This window comes from Nannospalax galili, unplaced genomic scaffold, assembly GCF_000622305.1.
Source record: "Nannospalax galili isolate Female #2095 unplaced genomic scaffold, S.galili_v1.0 scaffold91, whole genome shotgun sequence".
NCBI classification, from domain to species: domain Eukaryota; kingdom Metazoa; phylum Chordata; class Mammalia; order Rodentia; family Spalacidae; genus Nannospalax; species Nannospalax galili.
In genome coordinates, this window is record NW_008332583.1 from 1,578,162 (window position 1) to 1,594,693 (window position 16,532).

At 39.7% G+C, this 16,532-nt stretch overlaps 1 protein-coding gene across 1 annotated transcript in view; it reads left to right on the forward strand.

Annotated features, from left to right (window-relative positions):
• Cadps (calcium dependent secretion activator) overlaps positions 1-16,532 on the forward strand; it is a 497,333-nt gene that overhangs the window by 339,223 nt on the left and 141,578 nt on the right. The window contains 3 exon segments of the mRNA XM_008827502.2: positions 131-343; positions 4,459-4,470; positions 12,997-13,133. Coding sequence (XP_008825724.1) covers positions 131-343; positions 4,459-4,470; positions 12,997-13,133 — 362 coding nt within the window.

Consider the following 16,532-nt stretch of genomic DNA (forward strand, 5'->3'; position numbering starts at 1 on the left):
TCCCAGAGTCTGATAAATTGCCCCTCCCCTCCTCCGGCCCAAGGAAAAGCTGCAGAAATGCTTTCTAAGGGCTGCGCCCTGCAGAAACTCTCTCAGCTCAGCTTAGATGTTGCTGTTCTCTTTCCTGCAGGTTTGGAGGGTGGCCGAGCCTTCTTCAATGCAGTCAAAGAAGGAGATACGGTGATATTTGCAAGTGATGATGAGCAGGACCGTATCCTGTGGGTCCAAGCCATGTACCGGGCCACTGGGCAGTCACACAAGCCTGTGCCCCCGACCCAGGTGCAGAAGCTCAATGCCAAGGGGGGGAACGTACCTCAGCTGGACGCCCCCATCTCACAATTTTGTAAGTAAATATGCCATTTCTTTAAAAAAATAGGTCTGTAAAGTAAATCTTCCAAATTTGAATGAGAAAAAACTAGTTGCTTTTACATGCAGGATTCTAAATCATGTTTGCTAAAAGCATGTGGTTAATGCAGGGCGAAACTTGGGGCAAAATGTTAGTAATTTTAAAGTGCAATACTTGACATTCTACACCAACTACAAATCAAAGGAATATATTTTTATGTCTATTTCTATCTCTTTGTTTGGATGAGAATTTAGAATTCACAGTCAAACATGTATTTGTTTGAGTCCTTCAAATATAGTAGATTCTGTGTATCGTTGCTTCGTTTCCTCCTATTAAAAGGAATTTAAAAATAGGGTTGATTTGAAATAAACTTAAATCTGCAATTTAGAACCATTTAAAAATAAATGATGACATTATCACATGCAGTAGAGGGGAAAAAAAAAAGAAAACCTATGGTACCTAAAATCACATTCTAAGCCGAAATATCAGAGACCCAAAAATGAAACTGTCTCCTCAACGGTGCTAGTTTATATGCAGTTTCTCCCCTTGTCTGTTTTGTTTTCTTTGCCCCGTTTTGTTCCATAGGATGGAAGGTTATCTCCCAGAACATCTGAATACCCAGGGTAAGGTGAAAGCCAGTAGTTGCTTAGAGACACTAATTTTAAAAAGAAAAATGGGACAAAGCAATCTATTATAGTGCAGGTATCCCTCCTGCATAGAGATCGCACCTTTCTCTAAATATCAAATTACCTGGTCATAACTCAGATATGAGTTCATTCTAGCAACAGCCAAGGTGATTTCTTATTTTAGTATGGGACACACTCCTTCAGCATAGGTCACTGAGCTCCTCTCTAGAGATGAGACATAATCATGAGGAAGTCACAGGAGACTCCTGCTCCTATAGCATCTGTATCCCAGGGAGTGTTTAGATGGCCCACAAGTCAGCTCCACACATTGACAAATGGTAAACGCAGTGGCGAACATCATACAGTGGTAACTGACAGGGTCAAAAGGACATTAGACAAATAGATAGTCAAGAAAGTCTTCTTAGAGCGTGAGTCCACATTCTAGGGAGCTGGCCCACTGATCTAGGGGCCCATTGACTCTTAGGGCAGAGGGATAAACAAGTGGTATGAGACCACAGCAGAAGATCCCCTCTCCTGCTATGCATGTCCTATGTCTCTGCTGCTGCTCCTAAGCCAAACATGAGTATGTGGGGAACAATGTTACAGTGTTAGAAATGAAGTAGAGGGAACTTTTCTTTTCAATGAATTTCACTGCTCTGGCTATTTCTGTCTGGAAAGGCACTGTTCTTCAATCTTGCTCAGGGAGTATAGCTCTTTTTGGGAAGACAAACTCCATCCATCGAATGCTCCCAGTTCAGTACTGACAGTTTCTTAAAGGAAGATGCATTCCATGGTGGAACCTCACAAATAACCACACACAGTAGCTTTCCAAACAGAAAATTGTGAACAACAACAAAAAAAGACAAAGAAGACCTAGATATGGGAGCCAGGGGAGAAGGGACAGCCCTGCAGCATCTGCTCTGAGCTGCCCACTCTAAGATCCTGACTGACATAAGGAATAGCCAATATTTAATTTCTAAATGAAAGGCAACCATATGAGGAATCCTCTCCTCTCACCCTACCTGGAAACTTTTTATTAACACATCTAGAAACAACACATCCCATCATACCCACCTAAATCATTTTTGTATGAAGGAAAAAATTCTAATTATAATCACCATCCAAATCAACCTCATGAAAGATCTATCTCAGGTGATATTTGGAAAATTTTCTTCTTTTCAAATGATCGCCTATTCTCCTTAGGTCATTTCACTTTGCATCCGACGTCTCTATTCTGTCATCCACCCACAGTAAGAAATTGTTACATGGTTTGCGATTGCCCCCACTTTTTCTTCACTAATACAGGGAAGAGGAAGGACATCCAAGGCTACAATTAAATAGAGAGAAGAGAGGGTGTGGCTCGGTGATACAGCATACACACAGGGCTCTGAGCACAGAGTCTTACATTTCCCCCTTTACAGATGAACTTAAAAGGACCCATGATGGAGGCTGTTGAAGAGCAGATGACTCTGTGGAAACACACAGGGGTTCCAAGTTGGGTTCCCTGGTGGATAGGATTCATTTTCTTCTAAAATTGAAGTGCAGGTCCTTGGGAATCAGCACAGAATTCAGCTGAATACACAATAGCATACCAACATGTTACAGCCTTATTTGACACTTTTATTAAATAAATCATCCAGCAAAATCCTAAAGGGTAGAATTAGGATCTGAAGATCGTCCCTATAGACTTTATAGTAAAGTATATTTAGGTGATCAAGACACATCAGACACTGAGATAGTACCTGCCTAAGTGATTTCCCAGAACCTGGGAATAGTGCCATCTTCTCTAGAGACTTCTAGAAGTCTGCCTCAGAATGAAAGTTCTTTAAAGAATGTGAGATCCACCCTCCCCCTAGGCGTGTTGAATGCCCACTACAGAAGGCTCCTTTCTCATAGACAAATGTGAAGCGCGCTCTGTGCCTGCAGCAGAGTGGTGGCTTTTCGTCACTGCTTGTGTTTCTTCAAATCATCACTATTAAAAAGGTCAGTCTTTGTGTGTGTGAAACTCATTCTCCTTTGCCGAGATTTCCCAAATCCTAGCACCAAAGCCCTGTATTCCCAAAACCCTCCACACCAGGCAAACTGAGACCAGTGGTCACCCAGGACTACAAAGCAAGAAAAAATGGAAAACCAAGCAGAGTGTAGTTCTAAGTAGCAAACGCTGGCACTCACATTGAGTTGATGCATTGTCTTTATGTCACATCATAAAAATTAACCCAATCACAGATTCTCTAGCTAGAAAAAAAAATCAAGTATTGCATTTTAAAAAGGTTTCCTTAACTTCAAAAGGTCAAGGTCATTATTGCATGCTTGACTCTGCACATGCCTTATTAAATCTTGGTTCGGAGTATTTGTTCAAAGTACTTCTCATCCTTGCCAGGGAATAATCTTAATGACTTTTCAGTGACTTACCTTGGTGATTGCTGGGTTAGTATTTACACAGCCCAGGAAAGCTACATAGAAATGTTTTGGGAACAGAGAAAAAGAAACACTCCAATCTTGTCCTGTCGCTGTCTGTTCCAGGGAATCTTGAAAACGGGACAATTTATAGTTTGGGAAATTTGGGATTAATTGTGAATGGTTTTGGGTCTTTCCAAATTCAGCTTAACAGACTTCTCAGTGCAGTTTGTAAACATTTTTTTTGCATTTCAAAAATTCAATTTCAAATTAAAAAGACACGTCTAAGAAAGAGTGGAGTGGAGTATTTATGGAATTACAAACAAAAACTGGGGAAAATAGATCCTGCTATTCATTAGTTTGTGTGTGATTCTACAAGCATTTGGGGAGGGTTCCATCAACCTTTAAAATTTTTGTTCTTCTATAGTTTGTTTTGTGTGTGTGTGCGTTATCAATTTAATTTTTCCCATTTTAGTTACAACTTAAAAATTTAGTTGGTACCTAGTTTCTCAATTTTTAAAGAAACAAATACTTGTAATTCTGCAATTTTAAGGGCAACATTGTGCACACTGGAAATGGGCAAAGCTGTGGTAGAGTGTTGCCATGATTCATTGTGCCAAGTGGCCACTCACAGAGACATCTTATCCCTGTCTTTATGTATTAAAGAAGTATTCCAAAGCAGCACCTCAGTGCTCATTTGGAGTGGGGAGGGGGAAGAGTATTTTAAGCTTTGCCATTTGGTCAATGGTTGCTGGATATATTACTTGCAATTAGTTATTTTACTGACTATTTCTCAACTAACCACTGTTAACCACACTGTGTGCCCCAAAGTTGGATGTTGCTGAGAACTGCTCTGTTTTTACCATCACTGAAATAATCTTCAACAGTTAGGGGTATTTTGGTTACTGTTGGATTGGGGGAGGTTGATTTTTGTTTTTGTTTTTGTTTTGTTTTAAGTTTTCTTGTTCAATCTTTGCTCAAACCCAAGAACTTTAGCTGCTAGGTTAGAACTCCTGTCTGCTTTCCTGAGCCTTGTTGCTAGTCTTTATGTTATTCTGGTTTGTTCCTTCTTACCCTGCTAACTTCTAGCTGGACTGAAGGGTAAGTGCTCCCCCATAGCTAGCACAGCTCAGATAATCCAACTCGATTATCTGACACCTGCAATGTGCTTCCCCTCTCCTCTTAAATCGCCCTCATGTCTAGACCTTGTAGTAAAATTTTTCATGTTATTTTCCTGACCTTAGGTTTGAAACATAAGCCTCCATCCTGAAGCTAGGGTGCATGCCATGTGTGCATAATTGCCTCCTCTCCTTGGCTTTCATATTGGCATCAAATGAACCTCTGAGTAAAGCCAATCGTGAACATCTCCTAATTCTTTATGATTCCAAGAATATTAATTAATGTCACAATGAAATGGCAAACTATGCCGCTGTTTCACAGAATTCACAGCTACCTGACCGTTCAATGCCTGAAAACAGATCATTTTGCACTTTGACACAATGATGTGTTGTTGTTGTTGTTGTTTCTCCTTCCCCATTCCAAAGATTACCATTGATGTGGTAACCATGGATACTCTAACAGATAGGAAGAGGGAGTAGGAAGCCCCAAGATGTTAACTCGGCAAGACTTGAAATTGCAAGATACAATTAATAAAGTAAATATATTATTTGAGCATTAAGGAACTCATTCTACTTGGTTAAGGGTGTATCTTCAAATAAGACCCAGTTGAAGACTGATTTTTTAAGCAGATCTGTAATACCTGGAGCTCCATATTCAACAATGACAAATTAAAGACAAGCTTGAGAACATGTCATTTTATTCACGAATGCTTTCAGCCCATGATCGCAGTGCCCAGGAGAGTCTGGCCTGCGCTCTTGAATGCCATTCTGCACCTCTCTCCCAAACAATGACAACAATAACTTCTTCAACTGTATTTGTATTTGTCCGAATTTTTCTAAATGCAAACTTGTGAGTGAAAAAAGACATCTTAAAACTTTAGGAAAATCTTCCTCTGTAGCGCTTTTTAATAAAGAGAGTTTGCAATTCCTTTATTCTTATGGGAATAAGCCGTACACCTAAAATGTGTTGTGAGAAAACTTAACGTTGGAGAGAGCTAGAAAATTTGGTCAAGAGAGTGGGCAAATATGTATCTGAGTTCTCTGAATGCTAATTTAGAAGACAAAGGCCATGCCATTCCTCCTGACCATTTAATAGTAGTCTTTTCTTCCAATTCTTTTTGTTTGTTTATTTTAATTTGCTTTTCCCTTTCTTTCTCTTTTATTTTGCATACATGTACCCCTGGCTAGCAGACAGACTTTTTTCACCAAGCAGATACTTGATTTAACTTTCCTTTCCTTTGAATGTCTGATGAGGCATCTCAAAAAGCTTACTATAGAATGTGAACTTAGTGGGAATTTAGGATTTTGCTATACTTTTTTTTCAAGAATGAAAGGATGGATGACTAGCTGACTGGATGAATTCTGTTCTGAGCGAATTTATGTGATTTGCACAATGCATCGCTATTCCTGGTAGATTTCGAATAGTCATTTGCCTTAATTCTGTTCTATAGATTTATCTGATGAGATCTTTGCTATATCTTCTTGAATTGTCAACTTGCAGTTGCTACATGGAAATATCAAAGAATTAATTCAATATCAACACTTTATATGGCCCCACACCACACTACAAATCACTTTTCTTCTCGTTGTAAAAGTAAATGGATTTGTAAAAGGATGGACCTTATAGTCAGGTCCAAAATTCCCAAACAGCAGAACCTAATCTAAAAAGAACATATTAAATGAAGGTTCATTTGTTTATTAACCACATCAGAAGATTTTGACAGGTTATTCTTTACTCGTTTGAGAATTATCATGTCAGCAGAATACATTATGAACCAAATACAGAAAATTTATCTTTGCTTATATTATAGGGAACATGAAAATAATTGAGAATATAGTAATTATAACAGGGAAATTCATTGAAAATGTAGTCATAGCAATAGAGAACATTAAAAATCACTTGTTTTTGACTTGAAATCACTGACAAAATAATCTCTGTTGTGATTTTCACTCAAAGCAACTGACTTACAAAAAATTAGAAAAGATTCACATTGAAATAAACATCGCATGTTTCCCCCTTTGGGTGTATTGGCGTGGAAGCTTTAAAATGCCACGTGGCCCTTAGCCTCCAAGATGCCATCCTTTCTTAGCCATCCACATTAGGTTAGTTTAGTCAGAGACACTATGAAGAAATGAAGTTGTTTCCCAATCAAGTGGTCTATGGTGGGTCTCAGGGCAGGAGGCATGGGAAGGCCATTCTCTCACTGTGCACAGCTCAGGCAGGGTACAACATCTCCTAGTGACCTGACCGTGCCAAGAAAAACTCTTCTAGAGAAATCTGTGAACAGCCAGCTGCCATCAATCATTGTCATTTCTTTATTTCATGTCTCCTGATGAGGCTGACGACTGTCATTGTTCGTTACTGTCCAAACCATGCATTTGCTCTTGACTGTCAAGCACATATGACATGCACACATTTCCATATAAGAAAGATACAAAGTCACCTTTTAATTTGCACTTTGGGTTCACAGACGGCTTTTGAATTACATTAGCTATTCTTTTGCCTCTAGCACGTAGTGGGAGCAGCAAGAGCCCTGACTGTACTCTAAATTTCAATGATAAAACAATTACCTCTCATCATAGAAGAGTTTCCTGAGAGAAAAGAGCCCTTTCAGATACTTTGTTAATAATATCATCATAATTACTTTCAACAACAGAGTTCTTTCTCATTCACCATAAAAACTTCCAAAATATAACAGTGCAAAATAAAGACATTTGCCTTTTGTTTTCAATCCTTGAGATGCTGTTTCAATAGTGGAAAAATCTAAATAATAAATCTACAAATTTGAAAGCCATATTATTCATTCAAGCAAAGTACATTTGTTTGGTCGACACTGCAAACGTATCTAAAAATACAGTTTTCTGAAACAAAATCACTTAAATATGCTTACTATTAAGAGATCATAAAACTATTACTTATTTTTTCTAGTTGAGGAGGAAAAAAATAAAAATAATATCAAACATCCAATGCACCAAGGTGTCATAACCAGTTCAAGAATAACATAAATGTCACGTTTATTTCTCAGGGTTCATCCACATGAATTTCAATAAAGAAGAGCATGAAGTTCAGAGGAAGCTATCACTGTAGGAAATAGTGTTGCCAAAACATTCCTTAACTACCAATCCAAACTTGGTTCTAGGCTAACTTGCAGTAAATAAGTAGACAAGTTTCCACTTTGAAATGCCCCTGTGCTCCCTCAGCCTGTCTCTGTGTCTCTGAATACCCCTGATAGTGTTTAAGGTTCTAAATGTTATGGAGATACCAATATTAGCTTAAGCTTAACTTGAAATCATTTTCCTATCCCATACATAAAGGACTTTAACATCCTTACAGAACTGAAGCTCACAGACAGGATGGTGAGCAGTGTCTGAGAGATATGTTGGATGATGCTCTAGCCTCAGAGTCTTCAAAACCTCATGGCCCACTTTCAGTACATTTCAAACCCTCACAGACCAAGGAGGCCTTGAGAGTTACTTCCTAAAGCCAAGTCTGGGAAAGGAAGAGGTTGAAGTTGGTTCTTAAAATGTACTCGATCTTGGATTTAAAAAAAAAATCACTTTAACAACAAAAATAAAGAGTATGTATCTTCCAAAGTAAGTGGCATTCTAAATATTAGTGGGATTTTACATAGTTACTTAGCTCTCCTAATGCTATTTTGCTCAGCTTAATACTCAAATTCATTTTCATTCTCTTGACACATGCCAAATACTGGCAAAGGAAGTGATCCCAGTGTCTGAGTTCAGGAACTGACTCTCTCCTACTTCTGCTCTGGACTGTTTTCTCCCCTGGTAATGTCAATGCTGGATTTTTCTTTAATCCACCAGCTCTAATTGTTTGTGCAAGAGGAAATGGAGTTGCAAAGAGCATTTGTTTCTTTCTGTTCAGCACTGTAGGAGAACAGACTGGGACAGTGCAAGAACGACTAGATGGTGTTGCTTGGGAAGCGCCCACTAGTTCTTTGGAACAGAATTTGGAACAGCTGGACCACTGCAGTGTTTTATTTTAAAATAGACAACATATGTAATGCATATGGTCCTAGACATGTATGGAGACACAAGCAGACAGTCTGAATAGTATCCAAAGACACCTGCACCTAGAATCCTGTTTCCTTCTATAAGATTTTTTTCCTCTAAGAGCACATGTTCCCACTTTTGGATTTTGCAGGATACCATCTGAATCCCCATGTGTGAGGCTCCTTAATAAAGCCGGTGGGGAGTTGCTTGGGATGGAGGTGTCAGAGTCACTCATTCGGTTAATAACCACTTCCTGTAGAGGCCAGCAAAGGAAATAACAGATCAGAAAGAGCTCTCAAGGAACACATTACCTACCAAGAGATTCTGTTGTGTGCATGTGTCCTGACCACTGAGAAATTGGAACACAACCCAGCAAAAATCAGACAAGACATAGAAATTAGTTACATAGGGACAGAGCAGAATCATGAAGTGGTAAGATTGAGAAGGGCTCCCCGTTTCCTAGAATGATGTCGTTAAAGAAGCAAGAAAAGATGGACTATTAGCTCTACATACAGAGACATCTTTGGCTCGCTAACAGATGAATGCAGACTGGCTTTGAAAGCACTAAGAAGCCAACTGTTTACTCCTAGCTAACATTTATTGAGTGCGTACTATATACCAGGTGCCTTCCAGGCATGTATTAGATCCTGTCAACAACTCTCTGACAGTAGTCTCTAAATGCTGCCTTCAATTCACAAACCTTAAACGCTCGCTTCTCCCCATACCTAATAAATGGGTGATCCAACCTCAAATCCAGTTGTGAATCCAACCCCCAATCCTGCCACTTATCAACTCTGCTCTTCTAGCTAGAAATAAACTGTGACTTTAGAGTAACAGTACCCATAAATCAAGAACTAGAAAACAATGTCAGGGGCGATGGCTCAGTGCATAAAGGAGCTTTCCACCAAGCCTGACCGTCTGAGGTAGATCACCAGAACCCAGTCGGTGGAAGGAGAGAACCGACTACCAAATGTTGTCTTCTATACTCAGCGTGTACGCCACAGCATGTGAGTGCCCTCACGCACAATTAATTAATTAATATGATTCTAAAGAGTTAAGAAATATTTATTGGTAGAATGAACCTGTTTGCTTTGATGAAGTATGTTCACTACTTTTAAAAGACTGTACCAAGTGCTACCTGTGTTCCCAGTTCTATTAGATACTGAGAACTTACTGGGGAAGGAAACATTGCCGGTAATCCCTCCTTAGAACTCAAATGTTTTGAGTTGACACTTTGAACTTGCGTTCGCAGCTTACCCTTCCTCTATTTCAGAGTAGAAACTGCAGGTAACTATTCAAGGTGCCATGGGAACCAGGCGCCCTTACACGCACTCTTGAGTTTTTGGAACAATTAAGATAATGAGGCTAATTCTTAGCAAATGGTAATTTTGTGCAAGCTCAAATCCCAGGGCTGCTCATCATCTTGCCAGAATCCCGCTGTATGATGCCACATCCCACATGTACAGATGTACAAGGATGCTCACCATCACTAAACTGTAGTCCAAAATGGCAGAAAGGAAACAGAGAGGCCAGCTTGTCTGCCACACAAGTAAGCTGAGATTCAGAGACAAACGCACCAGCATGCAACCACTACTTAAAACTGGCAGTCAGGGACCAGGGGATGGGAAGAAGGGTCCATTAGTAAAGTGCTTGCCATCAAAGCATGAGGACCTGAGTTCAGATCCCCAGAGTATACATAAAAGCCAGGCACAGCCAGTACCAGTGAGGCAGAGACAGGAGGATCCCTAGGGCATGCTGGCCGGCCAGCCTTGCTGAGTTGTGAGCTCCAGGGCCAGTGAGAGACCCTGTCTCAAAAAAAAAAAAAAAAAATAGGTTGAGAGTGACTGAGGAAGACAGATCCCCCCATCTCTGACTGCCAATGTCAACCTCTGGCCTCCACATGCACATATATGCATGTGCATCTCACATACATGCAAACATACACAAACAACACATACAAAATGGGAGTCAAAGTAGGCTCCAAACCACCTAAATTCAAGTTCTGGATCATTCTCCATGTAGACTAGTAGAAAGATGAAACAAAGAAAGAAAAGACAAGAAGGTTTATTTTTATAGTTACTGTTGAAAAAAAGAAAACAGGCTGATTTAACCCATGTTTTTCTGTAAGCTTGCTTCAAACTGTCAGTAGAAAAGGAAATTATTCTTTAGATGCACTCTTAACCAAGAACGAGCCTATGAAGCTATATTCACGGAGGACCTGTGACAGGTTAGGGGTAGAGAGAGTGTCTATATTCAGGTCTCCCTAAACAGTCAAACTGTCTTTGAAAAGACTACATCCTGAGTAGCCACAAGGTAAAACAGCAAAGTATTGAAGAGGCTCAAACAAATAATATCACGCTTGAAATCTGTGCTATATTTAACAGCTACAAAAGAGTCCCTTTCTCTCCAAGCTGAATGACCAGTTGTACCATTATAATTGAAGAGCAATAAATTAGATGAGCCAAACTGGCAAAGTACAGCCCTGGCCGATGTGTCAGCTTACAGCCTCTGCCGAGAAATCCGAAAGCAAGTCGCTGATGCTAGCCAAGCTGCCTGATCTATCTGTTAAAATCAGGAGGCAGGGGGTGGATGCGACTTTCCATGAGGATGTGATAGATGAACAATTCAGGCCCACCCCATGCTTAGTCCTTCCTGAATTAAGTTGACCTGGAACCCACAGGAGGGAGAGGTGAGGGCAAGATCCACGGGAGGAGCTGGAGAAGGGCTGCCTAGTTGGGGCAAGTGTCTTTACATCGGGAGAGACCACAGGTTGGAATAAGTTGAAAACACTTTGTCTTGGGCCACAGTTAGCACAGCCCATGCTAAGAAGCATCCAGTCTTCCCCCCAAGCACCATAGTCCTGACCATCCTGAATCAAAAGAGGCCTACCAACCAGAGCAAAAGAAACCTCTTAGATCAAGAACCAACCTCAATTTTAAAACCCTTTCCTAAGGACAAATCTGAAGCCGCTGACGGCAGGGCAGGTCCTTGCAGTTTCTCTAATATAATGTCTGCGTGTGCAGTATCTTCAAAAAGCCTGTGCCTTATCACTTTAATGGAACAATTTGGCTGTTAAAATATGATTCTTCAACTTGCCTTCTGGAGACTGTTGCTTCTGTGTGTCTTGAGCATAAACAACACATCTTGTTCAAACACTGACCACTTACTGTTTCCCTACAAAATAACCAAAGATTTTTAAAATCTTAACAATCAATAGGGGGGATGAGGGCCGACAAGCCGTGCATTTAAGTTTGAATGGCAGCTGAACCCAGTGAGAAATCGTGGTGTTAAAGGCACACTGTTACCATAAACCATGCTCACAGCCATAGCCTATGCATGGCAGAAAAAAAGGCTTCCTGGAACAGAGGCCACATACGAAAATATTATTCAAACACCCTCCCAAATCAGAAATCAATTTTCCCTTTGCCCTGATCATATTGCTGGTTCCTGGCAGGTTCCAGTATCCCAGTAAAATGTTGCATGCAAAGAGATGAATAAAATCTTGCTTGATTTGCTCTAAGATTTTTGTCTCATTAGAGTCTGTGTATCAGGAGTGTGAGGTAGAGTGAGTTGGTCTCTTTAACATAAAAGACCTTCATTCATACCTCTTTAGGGGTTTCTTGGTGGTACTCAAGTTGAATTCTCTGAGTTACTTTGCCAGCTGAGGATAGTCTGTTTCAGTTACACATGTTGAGATTAATTAGTTAGCCCTCAGGAGGTTTTGCCTACAGCCTTCACCCTGTAAGGAAAAGCGTGAATACAGGAGACTATTAACTTACAATAAGTGGCAGATTGTGGCCCTCACACAGTACTTTTCTGTTTGTCTCTTTCCTAAGCTTTGCTAATAGAATTGGTGCCCTACAAGGCAAGGCCCTTGCCTATAACACATTAAATTCCTTTTTAACTCCCCCCCCCAACTTCAGTGAAAATCTTTTCTTTTTTTAACTTAATTTTGGACAGTTGGGACTCAGACCTTTTAGGACACCAAATTGGCGATGGGGATTTGGAAAGGGAAGGCACAAATATTGTCACTTTGCTGAAAATCAGCATTATCCTTTTCCAAGTAATCCCAATAATCATAGAGAAAGTGTTCTAGACATAACCACTAGAATGGCAGAATCTATTAAAAACCTACAAAGCTAACTAGGCTGTTACCAGCAAAGATCCGATCTGCTTTCAGCGTTTGGTGAAATGCAGGCGCAAGTTGTGGTCTTTTGCTTAGTTGTAAAGAGCAACATGAAGGCACTGGAATTGTGATCATTTGATAAACATGTTGATGCCAATATATTTTTGCCTAAATGCAGTAAACTCACCAGTAAGTGATGCAAGTTGACAATGGGAGGGGGGGTCGAAAACTATCTTGGGGATGGGGTGGGTAGCAATGAGGATGCAGCTAATGTTCATAATGCCTAGTGTTCCCGTGTATCTGAAATGTCAAAGAAAATGTGATGTGTTTCTCTGAATTGTGTCTCTCTCTACATGTATAAATGAACAGATGCAGATAGAGCTCAAAAGCATGGTATGGATGAATTCATCTCTTCCAACCCCTGTAACTTTGACCACGCTTCCCTCTTTGAGATGGTGCAGCGTCTGACTTTGGATCACAGACTTAATGATTCCTATTCTTGCCTGGCAAGTATATCCTTTGATCTACAGACATTTAAATGTTACATTTTTTAAAAGCATAATATTCCTCTCCTCTATGTCAGATCTTTCCCCACCGCCTGCCGCCTCCCCCCAATCTCTTTATCAATTGTAAACATATCTTTGATTTTCCACATTGTGATGGTTTTGCTTATCAAAGAATCAAGACCGAGTTAGAGGAAATGCTCACAAGAGACATATCCAATTCCCCAGCTCCCCCATTTTAATTTCTTCCTTTCAGCTACTATGGGAGAAATATTCCCAAGAGGGCGACTTGAGCTCGGCACCTGCTTATGGTGAACTTATAAAAACTGCCTGATTGTCTTAGTGTTTACGATGCTCCCCTCATCCATACCTGGTACTCCTAGCTCATTAAGGAGTGCATTGTTTATGTCACTTTTAAAGACCGAGGCGGTTGCTAATACCCTGCATTCTCTGTAAGCCCTTATGGATTTGAGCCTGTTTATTTAGGCGGCACTTTTTTCTCCTCATGATACTCAGAGTCTTTCTCATCATATAAGACAATTTTGGGGTGCATTAGGCATTTAGAAACCCAGCTATCCAGCAAGGGGTGTCTCCATTTCCTAAAATCCCATTTTAAACCTAGATTCACATTAGTTCACTTCAAGGAACTGCTATCATATCTTTATCGAATTTTTGAAAACACATTTCAGCTTTGGAACTATCAAGCCTAAAACCCTAACAAAGATTCAGTTCATTTCCATCTGCAGACTATAAATTGTGACTTTATTTCTTAAAGGTAAATATTATTAATCCCACTTTATAGACAGGAAAGAAGTGAGGAAATGATCAAATGATTTTAAGCAGAGAAAAATTCTCATTCTTAACTCCAAACATAGAACATGGTCTATTTATGTGGTATTAATGTTATATAATTAACAGACATTAGCATAAACCCTATTCTGAATGATTATTTTAAATTTCTTTCTTGGGGAGTCCTAGAAGCCAAAATATTTTTTAAGTAGGTAAAATCATCTTAAAAATAGAAATGGAATTCTGTGGGATAATTTATTAATCTATGGCTCATAAATGATACATTGATTACATCAGGTTCAGAATCTCTTCATCGGAAGGACCGACTTTGCCAAATTGGAAAGGAATACCACATTGACTTTAAGAGACAGAGAGAAAGCTTACCTTGCATTGCAAGGCCGTTTTTCTCAAATGTATTTCCTACTATTATCTAATTCTAAACTGCATTTATGGAAAACTGTGATAATACATATCAACATAAACCAATCCCTTTTATGTATGATTTCTACTCACTTCAAGAATGCTTCGTGAGGAATGCTTTTTGAGATGTATAATTTTTAAGACTTTAGTTCACATTAATGTTTGAAAACAATTTTCTCGTTTTGAAATTTACCGTGAAGGAGACTCAGTAAATACCCTCTAAAAATTAAACCAGAAATGAAATGCTGACATTCGTGTCCCGTTAGTCACTATAAGCTTGATAATACGATCTAAATAATAATTTTTAAAATCCCACAATAGTGAATGATCCAGAATAGCTTTCTTCTCTGTTTATATACCTGGATCAATTAATTATCGGTCCAGAATTTTAGAAAATAGCAGAAATTAAAAGGACCGTATCCCCTGCCACTATATAATCCATTTTTTTCATTATTATAATCTTTTTTTCAGCTGGTTTTGGAGACCGACCAGCAGGGATACATAAATTTTTCTGTGTCTTCAACTCAGTTCCTAATTGATATTTCTTCAACTCTTTTCAAAGCAGCTATTTTGGCATCTACAAAAGACTTGGTGTCATCTGAGTCGTAGAAAATATATTTTAATCTTTCACAGCAGTGTTGTTTCTAAGATTTAGCATTTGGGGTAGCAGATGGAGAGGCAAAGAAGTTGCCTATAGGGGCAGCCCGCTGCCTCGACTACTCTCCGCCCTCTGCAGTAACTTATAATTTGAAATAGGAAAGATGCCGTCTTTCGCTGGATGCATTGCTGAGCTGCATGTTGTCAATCGAAGATCCCCAGATCCCTGGTACACGATCAGAGTGCTACAAAGGCCTCCCTCTCCAAGCTCCTGAGACCTCTGTCTGTTGCCTAGTCATTTTCTCCCTCTGTCCTTTCCCAAGATGCAGCAATATTCAAAATATGACTCAAACGAGACCCTCAAAGTAAAATTAAGTTTATCTTTAAAAGAGTTCCAAATTTCCAACTTAGACATTACTACCTAAATTAGCTAATATCTTGCTAAGATAGCATTGAAATCAGAAATTATGGTTTTAGACTCTACCCAAGGTGACTTTCAATGCCAAACAAATCCCTTGCGTTTCTGAGGACCTGGTTTCCTAATTACATAACAGAGACCGTAGTTTCTATCCCATTGCACCACCAAATTATTATCAGAGAGTCCATCTGGATTCTCTGTTATAGCAGGGTTTGGTTGGTCTCAGAGTGAGCAAATAACTAGAATAAAACAAATATTTATCAGAAGGAAACAGCAGAACTGTAAACCAGGGCACAAGAAGTTCCTCGGTTCCATTCAGTCTAATCTGATTCATCACTGGAAATCATAGTCACTCTGCTCACTGTGAAGCCTTATACCTTCATTTTAAAATTTACCACATTCTTCTAAAGTGGAAAGATTTACAAAGTCTGGCACATATGAAAATCTGCTCTAATATTCCTTTTATGCTCAAGGGCCTAGGATAGACAGAACTGAGTGTGAATCTTGTGGATGTTGTATATATGACTTCCTTAATCCAGATCACCACATTGTAGTATATAAAAACAAGATGCACACATCCAGCCTACCTCAGTGGGGAGCTGGATGGCTCAACTGAAAGCTGCTTGTCAAGCACAGGGTATCTATCAAGCCAAGGCATTCAAGTCATAACTTCTTCTGCTCAGTGACCAAGACTTTGGCCCAGTTTCACCCAAATTTTCCTCTAAAGTAAATGGTTCAGTATTGGAGCCCTGGTGACTCTCTTTTTCTGGAATTGTGCTGTTTGCTGATACAACTCTACGACTTTGGAGGAAATTCCACATTACCATTGAACTCAATTATATTTCCCCATCTGCATAGCAGGGATAACAGAATCTTTCTGTTGTCTGCTGCCAGGGCTAAAGCAGACAGTATAAGGGCTGGAGAGATGGTTCATCTGTTAAGAACACTTGCTGTTCTTACCCGGTTCGATTCTCAGCACCCACATTGTGGCTAACTACCATCCATAACTCTAATTCTAAGGGATCTGACGCCCTCTTCTGACCTCTGTAGGCATTGCACGATACAGATGCACTTACTTGTAGGCGAAACACTCATACACATTAGAACAATAATAAATAAATAATTTTTTAAAAAGCAGATAGTATAGCCTGTGTGCTAGCATGGTGGCCTGCACACCG